This window comes from Guillardia theta (genome assembly GCF_000315625.1).
Source record: "Guillardia theta CCMP2712 unplaced genomic scaffold GUITHscaffold_263, whole genome shotgun sequence".
NCBI classification, from domain to species: domain Eukaryota; class Cryptophyceae; order Pyrenomonadales; family Geminigeraceae; genus Guillardia; species Guillardia theta.
In genome coordinates this window covers 26,282-27,596 of record NW_005434413.1, presented here as the reverse complement: position 1 = coordinate 27,596, position 1,315 = coordinate 26,282, and the positions used below count along the sequence as shown (strand labels likewise).

Below are 1,315 nucleotides of genomic sequence, written 5' to 3'. Positions count from 1 at the left end.
CATCAACACCACCATCATCAGCTGCTGCTGCAGCAGCAGCAGCACAACAACAACAGCTCCGGCGACACCACCGCCACATCATCACCAACACTCCTGCTCCTGCTCCCCCCGCTCCTCTCCTCCTCCTCCTCCCCCCCCCCCCTCCTCCTCCTCCTCCTCCTCCTCCCCCCTCCTCCTCCTCCTCCTCCTCCTCCTCCTCCTCCTCCTCCTCCTCCTTTTCCTCCTCCTCATGGCTGTGCAGGATACGCCTCATTCGGACGCATTGCTGGTATGAGTCGTTGAGAACATGGAGGAGGGAGAGGAGGAGGAGGAGGAGGAGAGGGATAAAGTGACGGGGAGAGGAGAACGAGGGGGAGGAAGGAGGTGGAGGGGAGAGAGGAGGAGAAAAGGAGCGGAGGGAGGAGCAAGAGGAATGCAGGTGATGGTCCCTTGCAGGCGTCGCCTCCACTGTTGCTGGTCTCTTGCAGCTCACGCAGACGCAGCTGGTCAAGTACGTGGAGGATCCAGGTGGGCAGGAGGAGGAGGAGGAGGAGGAGCATTGAAGAAGGAGAGGAGGAGGGAAAGGGGGAGGAGGAGGGAGTGATGAAGGAGGAGGAGGAGGAAGAGGAGGAGGAACTGAGCTGGTATGTTTGCAGCTACTCCGCTTGACTGGCAGAAGCTCGACCTGATGCTGTTCTAGGAATGGTGATACCTCAGAGGGCCTAAAGAGCAGGACAGAACACTCTATTTAGCCGAATCAATCAACCACCCACCCTCCTCCTCCCACCTCCTTCTCCTCCTCCTCCTTCCTCTCCTCTCGTCCTCCTTCCTCCTCCTCCTCCTCCTCCTCTTTCTCTCTCCTCCTCTTCTCATCCTCCCCTGTTCGTCTTTCATCTCCTCTGCCTCCTCATCCCTCTCCTCCTCTCACTCTGCTCGGACAGGGAGATGGACCTGTTCGTCCCTCGTCGAGACCCATGGTGAGACTGTTCGCGTGGAGGAGGAGGGAGAGGAGATGGGAAGAGAAGGAGGGAGAGAAGGAGGAGGATGGGAAATCCTCTCAGTCTGACGCTGCATCTGCAGTTGCTTCCCACTGCAGAGGACGACGAGATCGGAGCTCCAGTGCCCATGCACTACTCGGAGGTGAGGGAGGGAAGGAGAGAGAGATGTCAAGGAGGAGCAGAGGGAGGAGGAGGAGAGTGGAGGGGTTGAAAGATTTGCAGGCATCCAGTTACGGAAGTCAGAGCGCCAGTTCATTCGCCGCGCTCTACTCCAAGTATGTCACCGACGACGTCAAGGTCGACCTGATACCTCCTCCTCCCCTTCTCCTCCACCACTC

At 58.9% G+C, this 1,315-nt stretch overlaps 1 protein-coding gene across 1 annotated transcript in view; it reads left to right on the top strand.

The window, feature by feature from the left end:
- GUITHDRAFT_121897 (hypothetical protein) overlaps positions 1–679 on the top strand; it is a gene marked incomplete at both ends in the record, with an annotated part of 2,568 nt that extends 1,889 nt beyond the window's left edge. The window contains 2 exons of the mRNA XM_005818848.1: positions 436–507; positions 636–679. Of these exons, the coding sequence (XP_005818905.1) occupies positions 436–507; positions 636–679 (116 nt within the window). The remainder of the gene's footprint in view (positions 1–435; positions 508–635) is intronic.
- Between the last annotated feature and the right edge of the window lie 636 nt (positions 680–1,315).